At 51.0% G+C, this 17,435-nt stretch overlaps 1 protein-coding gene across 1 annotated transcript; it reads right to left on the reverse strand.

Annotated features, from left to right (window-relative positions):
- Positions 1 to 1,252: 1,252 nt before the first annotated feature.
- On the reverse strand, positions 1,253 to 10,428 carry LOC138357629 (clumping factor A-like). The gene is made up of 2 exons (XM_069314626.1): positions 10,239 to 10,428; positions 1,253 to 2,580 (listed from the first exon to the last, which is right to left on the reverse strand). The coding sequence occupies exons 1-2, from the start codon at positions 10,426 to 10,428 to the stop codon at positions 1,253 to 1,255; spliced, it is 1,518 nt and encodes a 505-aa protein (XP_069170727.1).
- Between the last annotated feature and the right edge of the window lie 7,007 nt (positions 10,429 to 17,435).

Below are 17,435 nucleotides of genomic sequence, written 5' to 3' on the forward strand. Positions count from 1 at the left end.
TTGAACCAGGAGGCCTGGTCGACGACCGGGCCGCGGGCACACTAAGCCCCGGAAGCACCTCAAGGTAACCTCAAGGTGGTTCGTTCATCTTGTGATGACAGCCGCGGTCCAATGGCCTAATTAGTGCATGAAGTGATGACCAATCACATCCTAGAAGATAGGAGGTTATCTTGAGATGATTTCGGGGCTTTGGTGTCCCCGCGGCCCGGTCCTCGACCAGGCCTCCACCCCCAGGAAGCAGCTTGTGATAGCTGACTAACACCCAGGTACCTATTTTACTGCTAGGTAACAGGGGCATAGGGTGAAAGAAACTCTGCCCATTGTTTCTCGCCGGCGCCTGGGATCGAACCCAGGACCTCAGGATCACAAGTCTAGCGTGCTGTCCACTCGGCCGACCGGCTCCAGGAGAGGTTAAGTCGTTTCGGTCCGTCTTGGACCATTCTCAAGTCGACTTGAGAATGGTCCAGGACGGACCGAAACGTCGTCGTCGTCCCTTCACCTTGTAGTGTGTGGTCTGGTCAACATATTTCAGCCAAGTTATTGTGACTCCTCGTCTGCATAAGCTATAGAGTGGTTGTAAATACTCTTCAATGTCTACTAGGACGGATACTCTAGGACGGACCGAAACGTCGTCGTCGTCCCTTCACCTTCTAGTGTGTGGTCTGGTCAACATATTTCAGCCACGTTATTGTGACTCCTCGTCTGCATAAGCTATAGAGTGGTTGTAAATACTCTTCAATATCTATAGAGCAGGAGGAGGAGCAAGAGATCGAAGCTGACCCCAAGTATTAGTAATCTTATGAAGAGAGACATTATGCCTAATTTACATTCTGAAGAATGATGCATAAGGGATGACATGATTGTAATAAACATAAGGGAATAACGAGAGAAATATAAATAATGTGATAAAGACTGTTAAAGAAGAGGTTAAAAGGTTAAAGGTTTAAAGAGGTTAAAACAGAACACGCAGTAACTGGCTTTAATTGGGAGATGCAGCGAATAGGCAGCTGAAAGATAGGCTTCAAAATAGGGTTTGTGTGTACACAGAACCGGTTGGTGGACATTGTAAATCGATGCAGGGGTCGCTGGGTTTGTTTCAAGCGATGGTTATACATATATATGTGTGTGCGTGTGTGTGAGCAGTTGCATATTAATTGCACCTGCTTGGTCTGGTCTGATGGGTTCTGTGGAGTGTCTATGTTACTGAGTGTTGATGTCCCAGACTGAGTCGTGTCTTTGTAACTCATGACCTTCAAGGCCAGTCGTTCCTAAACTGTGTGTAGCCACCATCACCGGGCTCATCACCATCATCATGGGGGTCGTCACCATCATGGGGGTCGTCACCATCATGGTGGTCGTCACCATCATGGGGGTCGTCACCATCATGGGGGTCGTCACCATCATGGGGGTCGTCACCATTATGGGGGTCGTCACCATCATGGGGGTCGTCACCATCATGGGGGTCGTCACCATCATGGGGGTCGTCACCATCATGGGGGTCGTCACCATCATGGGGGTCGTCACCATCATGGGGGTCGTCACCACCATCACCGGGCTCATCACCATCATGGGGGTCGTCACCATCATGGGGGTCGTCACCATCATGGGGGTCGTCACCATCACCGGGCTCATCACCATCATGGGGGTCGTCACCATCATGGGGGTCGTCACCATCATGGGGGTCGTCACCATCATGGTGGTCGTCACCATCATGGTGGTCGTCACCATCATGGTGGTCGTCACCATCATGGGAGTCGTCACCATCATGGGGGTCGTCACCATCATGGGGGTCGTCACCATCATGGTGGTCGTCACCATCATGGGGGTCGTCACCATCATGGGGGTCGTCACCATCATGGGGGTCGTCACCATCATGGGGGTCGTCACCATCATGGGGGTCGTCACCATCATGGGGGTCGTCACCATCATGGGGGTCGTCACCATCATGGGGGTCGTCACCATCATGGGGGTCGTCACCATCATGGGGGTCGTCACCATCATGGGGGTCGTCACCATCATGGGGGTCGTCACCATCATGGTGGTCGTCACCATCATGGGGCTCATCACTATCATGGGGGTCGTCACCACCATCACCGGGCTCATCACCACCATCACCGGGCTCATCACCATCATGGGGATCGTCACCATCATGGGGGTCGTCACCATCATGGGGGTCGTCACCATCATGGGGGTCGTCACCATCATGGGGGTCGTCACCATCATGGGGGTCGTCACCATCATGGGGGTCGTCACCATCATGGGGGTCGTCACCATCACCGGGCTCATCACCACCATCACCGGGCTCATCACCATCATCATGGGGCTCATCACTATCATGGGGGTCGTCACCACCATCACCGGGCTCATCACCATCATGGGGGTCGTCACCATCATGGGGGTCGTCACCATCATGGGGGTCGTCACCATCATGGGGGTCGTCACCATCATGGTGGTCGTCACCATCATGGGGGTCGTCACCATCATGGGGGTCGTCACCATCATGGGGGTCGTCACCATCATGGGGGTCGTCACCATCAATGGGGGGAAGGGGGGGGGGTCGCCACCCCTCAAGTGGCAGGTCTTTTGGATATCAGAAAACAGCCCCATGAGTAAACAAAAAAAAAACACTGCTGTAGAATGTTCAGAATGAACACAGGAACACATACCTTTAGAAAGGTGAAGAAAATACCTTTAGAAAGGTGAAGAAAATACCTTTAGAAAGGTGAAGAAAATACCTTTAGAAAGGTGAAGAAAATACCTTTAGAAAGGTGAAGAAAATACCTTTAGAAAGGTGAAGAAAATACCTTTAGAAAGGTGAAGAAAATACCTTTAGAAAGGTGAAGAAAATACCTTTAGAAAGGTGAAGAAAATACCTTTAGAAAGGTGAAGAAAATACCTTTTATAAAGGTGAAGAAAATACCTTTAGAAAGGTGAAGAAAATACCTTTAGAAAGGTAAAGAAAATACCTTTAGAAAGGTAAAGAAAATACCTTTAGAAAGATAAAGAAAATACCTTTAGAAAGATAAAGAAAATACCTTTAGAAAGATAAAGAAAATACCTATAAAGGTAGAGAAAGCCTTTAGTCAATAAGATACACCTTAATGTTTTCACCAAAAAAACATTCATTAGTGTATTTTTGGCCTAAAACTGAGGCCAAAACGCTTTCACACCCTCTACAACTAACATTAAGCGTCATACACCATAATAAATTAGATGTATTACATCTTTATGAAAAACTTATGTCTGAGTTATCACATAACTTCAACACAACTTTGGTACAACATTCACAGAAAACGTCGTCTTTAAGCCAAAAACAAAAAGATATCAAATCTCGACTGTCCAGAAGTGATTGGGCATCATTCCTTTCCCTCCGTCCCATCCCAAATCCTTATCCTGACCCCTTAGCCTGGGGGCCTCGTAGCCTGGTGGATAGCGCGCAGGACTCGTAATTCTGTGGCGCGGGTTCGATTCCCGCACGAGGCAGAAACAAATGGGCAAAGTTTCTTTCACCCTGAATGCCCCTGTTACCTAGCAGTAAATAGGTACCTGGGTGTTAGTCAGCTATCACGGGCTGCTTCCTGGGGGTGGAGGCCTGGTCGCGGACCGGGCCGCGGGGACACTAAAGCCCCGAAATCATCTCAAGATAACCTCAAGATAACCTTCCCAGTGCTATATAGTCGTAATAGCTTAGCGCTTTCACCTTGATAAACAAATTAAATCCTGCGATCAATGGAAACTCGTAGGTAAAAGAAGATTCTTAAGGTAGCTGGTCGGCCGAGCGGATAGCACACTGGACTTGTGATCCTGTGGTCTCGGGTTCGATCCCGGGCGCCAGCGAGAAACAATGGGCAGCGTTTCATTCACCCTATGGCCCTGTTACCTAGCAGTAAATAGGTACCTGGGTGTTAGTCAGCTGTCACGGGCCGCTTCCTGGGGGTGGAGGCCTGGTCGAGGACCGGGCCGCGGGGACACTAAAGCCCCGAAATCACCTCAAGATAACCTCAAGAAGGTAGGTAAAGTAGGTAAAAGTAGGTAGAGAAGTTCAGGTTCTCAGGTATTGACCAACAAGGGTCTGGGAGGAAGATAATGAGAAACATCCTACGCCTAATAAGGCCAATTGTGTCTCATGACAGATTTCAGATCTTAGACACAGACAAGGGGCCAGATTCACGAAGCAGTTACGCAAGCACTTACGAACCTGGGGTCAGATTCACGAAGCAGTTACGCAAGCACTTACGAACCTGGGGCCAGATTCACGAAGCAGTTACGCAAGCACTTACGAACCTGGGGTCAGATTCACGAAGCAGTTACGCAAGCACTTACGAACCTGGGGCCAGATTCACGAAGCAGTTACGCAAGCACTTACGAACCTGGGACCAGATTCACGAAGCAGTTACGCAAGCACTTACGAACCTGGGGCCAGATTCACGAAGCAGTTACGCAAGCACTTACGAACCTGGGGCCAGATTCACGAAGCAGTTACGCAAGCACTTACGAACCTGGGGCCAGATTCACGAAACAGTTACGCAAGCACTTACGAACCTGGGGTCAGATTCACGAAGCAGTTACGCAAGCACTTACGAACCTGGGGCCAGATTCACGAAGCAGTTACGCAAGCACTTACGAACCTGGGGTCAGATTCACGAAGCAGTTACGCAAGCACTTACGAACCTGGGGTCAGATTCACGAAGCAGTTACGCAAGCACTTACGAACCTGGGGTCAGATTCACGAAGCAGTTACGCAAGCACTTACGAACCTGGGGTCAGATTCACGAAGCAGTTACGCAAGCACTTACGAACCTGTACATCTTTTCTCAATCTTTGACGGCTTTGTTTACAATTATTAAACAGTTAATGAGCTCCGAAGCACCAGGAGGCTGTTTATAACAATAACAACAGTTGAATGGCAAGTTTTCATGCTTGTAAACTGTTTAATAAATGTAACCAAAGCCGTCAAAGATTGAGGAAAGATGTACACGTTCGTAAGTGCTTGCGTAACTGCTTCGTCAATCTGGCCCCAGGTTCGTAAGTGCTTGCGTAACTGCTTCGTGAATCTGGCCCCAGGTTCGTAAGTGCTTGCGTAACTGCTTCGTGAATCTGGCCCCAGGTTCGTAAGTGCTTGCGTAACTGCTTCGTCAATCTGGCCCCAGGTTCGTAAGTGCTTGCGTAACTGCTTCGTGAATCTGGCCCCAGGTTCGTAAGTGCTTGCGTAACTGCTTCGTCAATCTGGCCCCTGGAAGACATGAACGAAATCCGATCCATGGGTCGGCGGCTCAATGGTTCGTGCCCCAGCCAGTCTTCCTAAGGTTTCCTACGTCAAGAAACCGTCGTATTAAAATGCCCTTACCCTAACCAACCAGAGGACCCAAAACAGAAAACGGGACTATGTCAATTTCACCAGCCGCTTCCATTTTCCAGTACGACGATTTTTACCCTTAGAAAGGTCCTGACAGCTGAGTGGACAGCGCTTCGGATTCATAGTCCTAAGGTTCCGGGTTCGATCCCGGAACCTTCATGCAGAAACTACCTCCACTACCTTAGGGAGCCGGTCGGCCGAGCGGACAGCACACTGGACTTGTGATCCTGTGGTCCTGGTTTCGATCCCAGGCGCCGGCGAGAAACAATGGGCAGAGTTTCTTTCACCCTATGCCCCTGTTACCAAGCAGTAAAATAGGTACCTGGGTGTTAGTGAACTGTCACGGGCTGCTTCCTGGGGGTGGAGGCCTGGTCGAGGACCGGGCCGCGGGGACACTAAAGCCCCGAAATCATCTCAAGATAACCACTGAAAATTCAATGCCACTCGAGGCAAAACACGAATAAATCCCACTGTTCAATAATCCCTTGTTCACAGCTGACAAATAAGAAAAAGGAAGACATCATTCTTTAGAAAACTCTTGCAACAAGAGTCACAAACACAGCTGAAGGGATTAAAGAATGTATGTGGAGTTACATTCTTTACATTACATTCATTATGTGGTGACACATTGGTACCTATTAGTGGAGACACCCAGGTACCTATTAGTGGAGACACCCAGGTACCTATTAGTGGAGACACCCAGGTACCTATTAGTGGAGACACCCAGGTACCTATTAGTGGAGACACCCAGGTACCTATTAGTGGAGACACCCAGGTACCTATTAGTGGAGACACCCAGGTACCTATTAGTGGAGACACCCAGGTACCTATTAGTGGAGACACCCAGGTACCTATTAGTGGAGACACCCAGGTACCTATTAGTGGAGACACCCAGGTACCTATTAGTGGAGACACCCAGGTACCTATTAGTGGAGACACCCAGGTACCTATTAGTGGAGACACCCAGGTACCTATTAGTGGAGACACCCAGGTACCTATTAGTGGAGACACCCAGGTACCTATTAGTGGAGACACCCAGGTACCTATTAGTGGAGACACCCAGGTACCTATTAGTGGAGACACCCAGGTACCTATTAGTGGAGACACCCAGGTACCTATTAGTGGAGACACCCAGGTACCTATTAGTGGAGACACCCAGGTACCTATTAGTGGAGACACCCAGGTACCTATTAGTGGAGACACCCAGGTACCTATTAGTGGAGACACCCAGGTACCTATTAGTGGAGACACCCAGGTACCTATTAGTGGAGACACCCAGGTACCTATTAGTGGAGACACCCAGGTACCTATTAGTGGAGACACCCAGGTACCTATTAGTGGAGACACCCAGGTACCTATTAGTGGAGACACCCCAGGTACCTATTAGTGGAGACACCCAGGTACCTATTAGTGGAGACACCCAGGTACCTATTAGTGGAGACACCCAGGTACCTATTAGTGGAGACACCCAGGTACCTATTAGTGGAGACACCCAGGTACCTATTAGTGGAGACACCCAGGTACCTATTAGAACACATTCTAATATACAGTAATAAACTAATTAAGGAAACGTGAACTTTCCCTATGCAGATAAGAGCAGTGATGCTAGATTTGGAGAACACAGCAAGTTCTCAAAAGAACACATTTTTAGGGCCACAGAGCACCATAGAGCACCACAGAGCACCACAGAGTACCACAGAGCACCACAGAGCACCACAGAGCACCACAGAGCACCACAGAGCACCACAGAGCACCAGAGCACCACAAAGCACCACAGAGCACCACAGAGCACCACAGAGCACCACAGAGCACCACAGAGCACCACAAAGCACCACAGAGCACCACAGAGCACCACAGAGCACCACAGAGCACCACAAAGCACCACAGAGCACCACAGAGCACCACAAAGCACCACAGAGCACCACGGAGCACCACAGAGCACCACAGAGCACCACAGAGCACCACAGAGCACCACAGAGCACCACAGCGGCAGCAGCAGAGACAGTCCACCCTACATACACTCTAGGTACACCAAGCACAGTGATAACGGCTGCTTTAGTTGACAACAAATCCTACATAAATTCATTTTTACTGTACTCAAATAGTTGTGCTTGCTGGGGTTGAGCTCTGGCTCTTTGGTCCCGCCTCTCAACTGTCAATCAACTGATGTACAGGTTCCTGAGCCTTCTGTGTGTGTAGTCGCCTAGTTGTGTTTGCTGGGGTTGAGCTCTGGCTCTTTGGTCCCGCCTCTCAACTGTCAATCAACTGATGTACAGGTTCCTGAGCCCGTCTGGGCAACCCCCCCTACATATATTATTAACATTAATAATACAATTACCCACTACGTATACTATATATATTATATATATTAATATATCTGTTTATATATATGTTTCAGCCTACGAATTTATAAATGCAAATTTATATTGGATACTTCCAGACAGGAACCGGATGGATTCATAAGAGATAAATCCCTCACCAAATCCTCTTTATCCCCTTTTATCTGTGTTCTTCCTTCGGTAATATGGATAAGCACATTTAGGATATATGGTTAGGATGTCTTCCAATATATCACATTCATTAAAATAATTACATAGTTGATCGTACAATAATCCAGGAGGTCTATAATCCTGGACAGTTTGAGGTTGAGTAATGTTGGGTTGAAGGGGATGAGATAGAGGTTTGTTAAAGAGTTTAGAGGATGGATATTGTGGTCGTGGCTCAGCCTTACTAACCTGCCAGGAAGGCCTATAGTCAAGGTGAATTATCACATTGTGTGGTCAGGGTACTTGATTGATTGATTGATTGATTGATTGATTCGTATCTCACAGGAGCGGTGAGAGCAAACGTCGACCTTCCTGTAGTAAGGTAATTCATCCCTCTGTCTCTCCCCAACATTTTTTAATCTTCTCTACCCCCTTCCCTCCACCCAAGACACTTCCCCTGCCTCCCTGCCCCAACCTACCTCCCTGCCCCAACCTACCTCACTGCCCCAACCTACCTCGCTACCCCAACCTACCTCCCTGCCCCAACCTACCTCCCTGCCCCAACCTACCTCCCTGCCCTAACCTACCTCCCTGCCCCAACCTACCTCCCTGCCCCAACCTACCTCACTGCCCCAACCTACCTCCCTGCCCCAACCTACCTCACTGCCCCAACCTACCTCCCTGCCCCAACCTACCTCCCTGCCTCAACCTACCTCCCTGCCCCAACCTACCTCCCTGCCCCAACCTACCTCGCTACCCCAACCTACCTCGCTACCCCAACCTACCTCCCTGCCCCAACCTACCTCCCTACCCCAACCTACCTCACTGCCCCAACCTACCTCCCTGCCCCAACCTACCTCCCTGCCCCAACCTACCTCCCTACCCCAACCTACCTGCCTGCCCCAACCTACCTCACTGCCCCAACCTACCTCCCTGCCCCAACCTACCTCCCTACCCCAACCTACCTCCCTGCCCCAACCTGCCCCAACCTACCTCCCTGCCCCAACCTACCTCCCTGCCCCAACCTACCTCCCTACCCCAACCTACCTCACTGCCCCAACCTACCTCCCTGCCCCAACCTACCTCCCTGCCCCAACCTACCTCCCTGCCCCAACCTACCTCCCTGCCCCAACCTGCCTCCCTGCCCCAACCTACCTCCCTACCCCACTCCCTGCCCCAACCTACCTCACTGCCCCAACCTACCTCCCTGCCCCAACCTACCTCACTGCCCCAACCTACCTCCCTGCCCCAACCTACCTCTCTGCCCCAACCTACCTCCCTACCCCAACCTGCCTCCCTGCCCCAACCTACCTCCCTGCCCCAACCTACCTCCCTGTCCCAACCTACCTCCCTGCCCCAACCTACCTCCCTGCCCCAACCTACCTCCCTGCCCCAACCTACCTCCCTGCCCCAACCTACCTCCCTGCCCCAACCTGCCTCCCTGCCCCAACCTACCTCCCTGCCCCAACCTACCTCTCTGCCCCAACCTACCTCCCTGTCCCAACCTACCTCCCTGCCCCAACCTACCTCCCTGCCCCAACCTACCTCCCTGCCCCACTCCCTGCCCCAACCTGCCTCCCTGCCCCAACCTGCCTCCCTGCCCCAACCTACCTCCCTGCCCCACTCCCTGCCCCAACCTACCTCTCTGCCCCAACCTACCTCCCTGCCTCAACCTACCTCCCTGCCCCAACCTACCTCTCTGCCCCAACCTACCTCGCTACCCCAACCTACCTCACTACCCCAACCTACCTCCCTGCCCCAACCTACCTCACTACCCCAACCTACCTCTCCGCCCCAGCCATTCACATGACAATCTGTTGGTTTTCCCTTCCAGTCTCCAGCTGGGAACTCGTCAATTTCGGAGCAATTTTCGTGGGTGGGCGGAACCTCACGTCAGGCAGCCAGATTCACGGCAAGGAACCACATTTTTTTCCATGTTGAAAGCTGCGGTCATGAGCGGAGCGTCCCCCTCCCTCTGCGGGGACTTCTGGAACAGGTAATGATTGGAATTCCAGTCACACCTGCCCCTTACATAACCCCCTTCTTCCCTTTCCCATGGGCCGTCTCTCCCTTCAACCTCCTTGTTTCTAAAGGAGTATATTGGGATATAGTCACTTCCTTATGGGTTATTCATGCCTGTGTCATCTTTTTGGATGGATCAATCTTAACTTTCCAGCGTCTTGGTTGAATAAGGAAGGTGACCTTACCTGGTTACCTTAAGGGTGCGTGACGTTACCTGGCTACCTTATGGGTGCGTACAGTGACATCACTGCAACCGGTGAGCTGCCAGAGGGTCAGGGAGCTGCTCCGACATGGCACTGCAGCTGGCACTGCAGCACCAAGGGCCACCACGCGATCGACCACACTGTCGCTTCCCGGGCTCACTTACTGCTCACTGTTCGCCACTGCACACCGCCTCTTGACAGTGCCCACTGCTCTTTGACAGTGCCCACCGCTCTTTTGCAGTGCCCACTGCTCTTTGACAGTGCCCACTGCTCTTTGACAGTGCCCACCGCTCTTTGACAGTGCCCACCGCTCTTTGACAGTGCCCACTGCTTCCTGTAATGCCTGAACCCACACCTGCATGACTGTATATTCCCTGTTCTGACAGTGAGACGAATACTTAAGAACCTGTACACCAGTTGACCGACGGCTGAGAGGCGGGGCCAAAGAGCCGACTCTCAACCTCCCTGCAAGCACAACTCAGACTCTTGTTAAAGTAATGTTTGAATCATGAGTTCTTAGGCTAGGATCTTAATTGTGCACGTACTCTTTATATATAATAATGGGTTAATAAAGGAACCTCCCCCCCTATTGTGTGTGTCCCCCCTATTGTGTGTGTCCCCCTATTGTGTGTGTCCCCCTATTGTGTGTGTCCCCCTATTATGTGTGTCCCCTTATTGTGTGTGTCCCCCTATTGTGTGTGTCCCCCTATTGTGTGTGTCCCCCTATTGTATGTGTCCCCCTATTGTGTGTGTCCCCCTATTGTGTGTGTCCCCCTATTGTGTGTGTCCCCCTATTGTGTGTGTCCCCCTATTGTGTGTGTCCCCCTATTATGTATGTCCCCTTATTGTGTGTGTCCCCTTATTGTGTGTGTCCCCCTATTGTGTGTGTCCCCCTATTGTGTGTGTCCCCCTATTGTGTGTGTCCCCCTATTATTTATGTCCCCCTATTATGTGTGTCCCCCTATTGTGTGTGTCCCCCTATTATGTATGTCCCCCTATTATGTGTGTCCCCCCTATTATATATGTCCCCCCTATTATATATGTCCCCCCTATTATATATGTCCCCCCTATTAGTATATTTTGGTAGCAGTCTTTCTTGTAAACATATATTATTAAATATGACCGAAAAAGTAAGATTAATAATTCTAACACGAATTTTCTCAATATTTCTTATGTTTCTTTTCACTGTCGATGGTAATTGAAAAATCAATTCTCCAAAATTCATTTTTATTTCTAGTCTGACGCGACGCTTGAACGTGTTTCGTAATAACTTATTACATTTTCAAAGACTTTAGTTTACCCACACACAACTATAACCTGCAAACACTAAACAGAGTTTTACTATGCTATCATTTAATCAGCTTTTATCTTATATACTCGCATTTGGGTGAGGTGATAAGTTACAACAGTTTTGGATGAGGTGAACAAAACTTTCAACACATGACAGAACACGAAACAATGGGTATGTTTTGGGTAAGTTAAAGGGAAGAATGGAAGTAACTGCAAAGGGCCTATTGGCCCATATTTCTTGATGCTTCTATATTGGTGCGGAGTCTTGAAGTGGGTAGAATATAGTTGTACATTAATTGGCTGTTGATTGCTGGTGTTGACTTCTTGATGTGTAGTGCCTCGCAGACGTCAAGCCGCCTACTATCGCTGTATCTATCGATGATTTCTGTGTTGTTTGTTAAGACTTCTCTGGTGATGGTCTGGTTGTGGGAAGAGATTATATGTTCCTTAATGGAGCCCTGTTGCTTATGCATCGTTAATCGCCTGGAAAGAGACGTTGTTGTCTTGCCTATATACTGAGTTCTTTGAGGCTTACAGTCCCCAAGTGAGCATTTGAAGGCATAGACGACGTTAGTCTCTTTTAAAGCGTTCTGCTTTGTGTCTGGAGAGTTTCCCATTTATATGTTAATGTCCCTGTGGCTCATTCGGGTACTCAGATGCCCCCTTCGACTCCCTCTGCGAGTACCACTCATGTTAAAGTGTCGATCCTTATCTATCGTATCTATTCACCTAAGTCATTTGTAGTTAGTAATCATGTCTATTTTTGTTCTGCCAATGGCGTGGGGTTTAATTCCTGTAGTCTTTCCTTGTAACTCATTCCTTTTAGTTCTGGGACCAGTCTGATACCATTCCTCTGAATTTTCTCCCGCTTCTCCTTGTGTTTGATCAGATAAGGACTCCACGCTGGCGCTGCATATTCCAGCATTGGTCTAACATATGTGACACACAACGCCCCGAATGATTCCTTCCTTATATTTCTAGTAGCAATTATAATATTCAATAACTTAGCACATGCAACTGAAGACGTTCGTCGATATGAGCTTTAGCAACCAGCTTCGTGTAATTAACCATCACGTTAATGACCTATTAACCTCTCTGACCTATTCTTGATGACTTTGATCTCCCATTTAGGGAGATGAAAGTGTTCTATCCTTATGTCCTCTCTCGCATTCCCTACATCTTGTTTATTACCTTGCACGACGTGAGTTTAACTCTAGGAGCCACCTGTCATACTTTGTTTGCCTAGGTCATCTTGAGGATTCTTGTTAGCATGCACTTGTCATGATTGTCCAGCTGTCATGATTGTCCAGCTGTCATGATTGTCCAGCTGTCATCATTGTCCAGCTGTCATGATTGTCCAGCTGTCATCATTGTCCAGCTGTCATCATTGTCCAGTTGTCATGATTGTCCAGCTGTCATCATTGTCCAGCTGTCATCATTGTCCAGCTGTCATGATTGTCCACCTGTCATGATTGTCCAGCTGTCATCATTGTCCACCTGTCATGCTTCTACAGATGCCTTGCGAAGCAGGCTGGGTAGATGTTCCTCGGTGGGTTGATGTCTATAAAAGATAGGTGTCCCCTGGGGGCGGGTGTCCCCTGGGGGTGGGTGTCCCCTGGGGGCGGGTGTCCCCTGGGGGTGGGTGTCCCCTGGGGCGGGTGTCCCCTGGGGGCGAGTGTCCCCTGTGGGCGGGTGTCCCCTGGGGGCGGGTGTCCCCTGGGGGCGAGTGTCCCCTGGGGGTGGGTGTCCCCAGGGGGGCGAGTGTCCCCTGGGGGTGGGTGTCCCCTGGGGGCGGGTGTCCCCTGTGGGTGGGTGTCCCCTGGGGCGGGTGTCCCCTGGGGGCGGGTGTCCCCTGGGGGCGAGTGTCCCCTGTGGGCGGGTGTCCCCTGGGGGCGGGTGTCCCCTGGGGGTGGGTGTCCCCAGGGGGCGGGTGTCCCCCGCCAGGAAATTGCTCCATTGCCCCGTGTGTCCTTTGACACGACCGCGAAGAGGCCAGTGACAGCGCCAGGCCAGAGGACAAAGCACCCGCCTGACTCTTAATTGGTGGAGGCGTCCCTCTGCCTGTCTCCCTTTCCCCCCCCCCCCGTCCCCTCCCTCCGTCACCCCTCCCTGCCCCCTCGTATTCCCTTGCCAGGGACGTCCGGACTCTCCCCTCAGAGCTCAAAGATGTTCAAGAATGTCCAGGAAGCCTTTGACAAACTGCTATGCTCAGTATCGGCGGTTTATCATGGCGATACAATCGAAGTGAACAGCGGAGTACCACAGGGAAGCTGCCTCTCTCCCGCTCTATTCAACATATTCAACATGGAATGCCCTAGGTAATGTGGTGGAGGCTGACTCCATACACAGTGTCAAATGTAGATATGATAGAGCCCAATAGGCTCAGGAACCTGTACACCAGTTGATTGACGGTTGAGAGGCGGGACCAAAGAACCGAAGCTCAACCCCCGCAAGCACAACTAGGTTATCTTGAGATTATCTTGAGATGATTTCGGGGCTTTTAGTGTCCCCGCGGCCCGGTACTCGACCAGGCCTCCACCCCCAGGAAGTAGCCCGTGACAGCTGACTAACACCCAGGTACCTATTTTACTGCTAGGTAACAGGGGCATTCAGGGTGAAAGAAACTTTGCCCATTTGTTTCTGCCTCGTGCGGGAATCGAACCCGCGCCACAGAATTACGAGTCCTGCGCGCTATCCACCAGGCTACGAAGCCCCCTTGAGTGAGTACCTATATACAGGTGACCAGCCCCAGCATGGAGAATACATCACATACGCTGATGATGTCACCCAAATATGCCAGTCAGGACCACCAAAGCCACCAAAGCCGTCCCGAAACGCTTTGCGTAATAGTGGCTTTAGGCATTGTATGTACTAGCTCTTATCTATAAAGCCAACAAACTTTGTCAAATCTCTTTATGTATGTACCTTTGCCTAAATAAAAATTATTATTATTATTATTATTATTATAAATATACTAGACCGACAAGACCAAGGCGGCAACTGAATTCATAATAAAATTCCAAAAGATATGGAAATTAAGTGTAAATAAATAAGTTTTAGACAATACACATTGCAAAAAGCAACCCCAGACCCCATCATCCTTGAAAACTGTCCCATCCCATGTACTGAAGTAGGCAGAATACTGGGTCTCATTATCAATAGAACTGGTATAACAGTTCACTTGAAAGATCGGCAAAGTAAAGCAAAAATAGTTTTAGAAAAATTGAGGAGATTCCGAAGCCTCAGTACTAACATTCAGATCCACCTATATAAGGCTCTAGTTCGGCCGCATCTAGAGTATCCCCCAGTACCACTACACACCATAAAGAAAACTAACATGCAGAAACTGCAAGCAGTGCAAAATAAGGCGCTAAGGAGAGCAGCAAAACACCGTCCACCAAATGATCAGACAATCCAAGAGCTCCATGAGCTCCTGAACACACAGCCACTAAACATCAGACTGCAGCACCAAGCCATCAGGGTGTGGAACACCATCGAAATGTTAGAGGACCCAATGTTAGAAAGATTACTCCAAGATGAGACGCCCCGCTCCCACAGCTGGTGGCCCAAGATGAGACGCCCCACTCCCACAGCTGGTGGCCCAAGATGAGACGCCCCACTCCCACAGCTGGTGGCCCAAGATGAGACGCCCCACTCCCACAGCTGGTGGCCCAAGATGAGACGCCCCACTCCCACAGCTGGTGGCCCAAGATGAGACGCCCCACTCCCACAGCTGGTGGCCCAAGATGAGACGCCCCACTCCCACAGCTGGTGGCCCAAGATGAGACGCCCCACTCCCACAGCTGGTGGCCCAAGATGAGACGCCCCACTCCCACAGCTGGTGGCCCAAGATGAGACGCCCCACTCCCACAGCTGGTGGCCCAAGATGAGACGCCCCGCTCCCACAGCTGGTGGCCCAAGATGAGACGCCCCACTCCCACAGCTGGTGGCCCAAGATGAGACGCCCCACTCCCACAGCTGGTGGCCCAAGATGAGACGCCCCGCTCCCACAGCTGGTGGCCCAAGATGAGACGCCCCGCTCCCACAGCTGGTGGCCCAAGATGAGACGCCCCACTCCCACAGCTGGTGGTCCAAGATGAGACGCCCCACTCCCACAGCTGGTGGCCCAAGATGAGACGCCCCACTCCCACAGCTGGTGGCCCCAGATGAGACGCCCCACTCCCACAGCTGGTGGCCCAAGATGAGACGCCCCGCTCCCACAGCTGGTGGCCCAAGATGAGACGCCCCGCTCCCACAGCTGGTGGCCCAATATGAGACGCCCCACTCCCACAGCTGGTGGCCCAAGATGAGACGCCCCACTCCCACAGCTGGTGGCCCAAGATGAGACGCCCCGCTCCCACAGCTGGTGGCCCAAGATGAGACGCCCCACTTCCACAGCTGGTGGCCCAAGATGAGACGCCCCACTCCCACAGCTGGTGGCCCAAGATGAGACGCCCCACTCCCACAGCTGGTGGCCCAAGATGAGACGCCCCACTCCCACAGCTGGTGGCCCAAGATGAGACGCCCCACTCCCACAGCTGGTGGCCCAAGATGAGACGCCCCACTCCCACAGCTGGTGGCCCAAGATGAGACGCCCCACTCCCACAGCTGGTGGCCCAAGATGAGACGCCCCGCTTCCACAGCTGGTGGCCCAAGATGCCACCACTGACTACCTTGGAGTTAGTCAGCTGTCACGGGGTGCTTCTTGGGGGGGGGGGTGTGTGATGTGGAGAAAAAAGTAGTAGTAAAGAGTTGATTGACAGTTGAGAGGCGGGCCGAAAGAGCAAAGCTCAACCCCCGCAAACACAACTAGGTGAATACAACTAGGTGAATACAACTAGGTGAATACACCCTGTGTGGAAGCATCAGGGTGTGTATATATGAATGCTACACAGTATTCATCTATAGACATCCATATATGGTGCAACACATGTGAAGAACCTCTCACACACTCACAGCTCCCTGACAAGAGGGAGCCAGCTTAGCTTAGCTGCCAACACCCACACATCGTGTCAGCAAGGCGGACAGCCCGCCTGCTTTCATACCTCTCACTGTATTTCCCACTTCTGTACTTCCCTTCACCTATGTCTCTCCCTCCTCTTTACTCCCCCCCCCCTTCCACCCCCCAAAAACCCCTCCCCTCCCAATAACCAACCATTGCCCTACCTTCCCTTACCCAATCATATCCACTTCCCTTCTTTTTCCTTTGCCAGGCGCCTCCCTTTCTCCTCTCGCGTCCTGGCCTTCCGCTATGTAGAGGAAGACAAGCCGCTGTCATACATACGATTTAATGTAATAATCCTTATGTCAATAAAACTGAACCCAGAAGGAGTTTGAATGATCTTGGGCGTTTGTCTCAGTGAGTAGAGGAGACGACATGAGATAAGGAGAGACGGGGTGGCGAGGGGCTGAAGGGGAATCTTCTTGAGAGGTTATCTTGAGATGATTTCGGGGCTTAGCGGCCTCGCGGCCCGGTCCTCGACCGGGCCTACTTTTTGTTACACATCCCCAGGTAGCAGCCCGTAGCAGCTGTCTAACTCCCAGGTACCTGTTTACTGCTAGGTGAACAGGGGGAGAAGGTGAGACAGAATACGTGGAGAGGGGGAGGGAGAGAGAGAGGGAGAGAGAGAGAGAGAGAGAGAGAGAGAGAGAGAGAGAGAGAGAGAGAGAGAGAGAGAGAGGGAGAGAGAGAGAGAGAGAGAGAGAGAGAGAGAGAGAGAGAGAGAGAGAGAGAGAGAGGGAGGGAGAGAGAGAGAGAGAGAGAGAGAGAGAGAGAGAGAGAGAGAGAGAGAGAGAGAGAGAGAGAGAGGGAGAGAGAGAGAGAGAGAGAGAGAGAGAGAGAGAGAGAGAGAGAGAGAGAGAGAGAGAGAGAGAGAGGGAGAGAGGGAGAGAGAGAGAGAGAGAGAGAGAGAGAGAGAGAGACAGAAAGAGAGAGAGAGACAGAAAGAGAGAGAGAGAGAGAGAGAGAGAGAGAGAGAGAGAGAGAGAGAGAGAGAGAGAGACAGAAAGAGAGAGAGAGAGAGAGAGAGAGAGAGAGAGAGAGAGAGAGAGAGAGAGAGAGAGAGAGAGAGAGAGAGA

This window comes from Procambarus clarkii, chromosome 79 (assembly GCF_040958095.1).
Source record: "Procambarus clarkii isolate CNS0578487 chromosome 79, FALCON_Pclarkii_2.0, whole genome shotgun sequence".
Lineage (NCBI taxonomy): Eukaryota > Metazoa > Arthropoda > Malacostraca > Decapoda > Cambaridae > Procambarus > Procambarus clarkii.